The 1,915-nt window shown below is 36.0% G+C and overlaps 1 protein-coding gene across 1 annotated transcript; it reads left to right on the top strand.

The window, feature by feature from the left end:
• Window positions 1–322: 322 nt before the first annotated feature.
• LOC103578263 (jerky protein homolog-like) lies at window positions 323–1,561 on the top strand. The gene has a single exon (XM_008559270.3). The coding sequence runs from the start codon at window positions 323–325 to the stop codon at window positions 1,559–1,561; it is 1,239 nt and encodes a 412-aa protein (XP_008557492.1).
• Window positions 1,562–1,915: the final 354 nt, after the last annotated feature.

Genomic DNA, 1,915 nt, shown 5'->3' with positions numbered 1-1,915 from the left:
AAAACACTAGATTTGAATGAGGAAGTGGAGATTTGAAAAAAGTTAGATAGTGGACAAAATATGTGTAAATTGGCAAAAGAATATGGTGTTGGGCGTGCTACTATACACGATCTTAAGAAGAAAAGGCAAAAGATAGTAGACCACGTTAAGACAATGGAATCAGGGCCAGGAAAGCGTAAAACACTAAAAGTTGGCGATCGTCCAAAGATGGAAAAGGCTCTTTACTTATGGTTCATACAGCGGCGTTTTAAACACACTCCTATATCTGGAGAAATTCTGAAAGCCAAAGCAATCGAATTCTATAAAAAAATAACCCAAAAAGATGGTTTTCGTGCGTGATGGATGGCTGGATAAATTTAAAAAACGATTTGGTATCCGTCTATTAACCATATCAGGTGAAAAATTAACAAGCGATGAATCTGCAGTACAGCCTTTTATCGAGCATTTTAAAAACAAAGTAGAAGAACTGAGTCTTCTTCCTGACCAAATCTATAACGCAGACGAGAGTGGTCTGTTCTGGAGACTGTTGCCCAATAAAACGTTCGTATCTGCTGAAGAAGCAAGTGCACCAGGTCGTAAAGTGAGTAAAGATAGAATCACCTTCATGCCGTGTTCAAATGCTACTGGAACAAACAAATTGGATTTGTTAGTGATTGGCAAAGCAAAAAATCCCAGAGCTTTCAAGAACATTTGTCTGCCAGTCTGCTACAAGAATCAAATTAAAAGTTGGGTCACGAGAGAGGTATTTAGTGAATGGTTTCATAAAGACTTTGTCCCAGAAGTCGAGAAGTTTATGAAAAGATCAAACTTGCCCATAAAAGCTTTACTCGTACTTGACAATGCTCCAGGCCTCCCAAATGAACAAGAACTCAAATCAAGTGATGGGAATATCCAAGCCATCTTCGTACCACCAAACTGCACACCTTTACTGCAGCCGATGAATCAAAATGTTATCCAGAAAATAAAGTCTTTGTATAAAAATAAATTGCTGATCCATATTATATCTCAGGATGGTGATGTAACGCAGAGCCTTAAAGGATTCAATTTGAAGGATGTTGTATTCTCTCTCGCTCATGCTTGGAATTCTGTTTCTCCGAACTTAATCCAATCTTCATGGAAAAAGTTATGGCCTACTATGAATGATGTATCAGAAACAGAAGAAACAAATAAATGGGATACTGAGGATAATGTGCCTATTGCCGATTGGGTTCAAAATCTATCAGAAAAAGGATTGGAGACAAGTAAAGAAAATTTGAATTCTTGGTTTGAAGGAATCGAAGAAACAGAGGAAATTATGACTGATGAAGAAATTGTATTTGAAGCAGTACAAGAAGAAAGCTCTGTAGAAATATTGGAGCCACCAACTACTACAACTGCTGTAAGAGTTAAACCAGATGATGCATTGACTTGTTTCAATACATGCATAACATGGGCAAAAGAAAACGGCATATCTGCCAAAGATATTATAATTCTTCGCAACATGCGAGAAAAGGTTTTTAAGCAAGGACTACAAGTTGCACAAAAGCAGACCTCAATTAAGGATTATTTCAAATCTAGTTAATTACATATGTACTTATATGTTAATTTAAAACATTACATACGTTTATTCTCTCTATGAAATGCTTTATTTTATTTATTACCTATGACTTTTTCTGTACAACCCAGTAATCCGAACATTCCAATAATCCGGCACCCTCCGGTCTTCAATAGTGCCGGATTAGTGAGATTACACTGTATGTATAATTTTATATAATGATTTATATATAACCAATATCTGCAATAAAAAAAAATAAAAAAACTACCTTGCCGAGTTATGGGCTCGAACCCAAGACCTTCTGATTTGAAGTCTGATGTTTTGACAACTGTGCTGAATCACACATTTGGAAAGCGAAGTTTATTGTATATATTTGTTTGG

Source organism: Microplitis demolitor, chromosome 8 (genome assembly GCF_026212275.2).
Source record: "Microplitis demolitor isolate Queensland-Clemson2020A chromosome 8, iyMicDemo2.1a, whole genome shotgun sequence".
In the NCBI taxonomy this organism is placed as follows: Eukaryota; Metazoa; Arthropoda; class Insecta; order Hymenoptera; family Braconidae; genus Microplitis; species Microplitis demolitor.
This window is presented reverse-complemented; position numbering and strand designations above follow the sequence as displayed.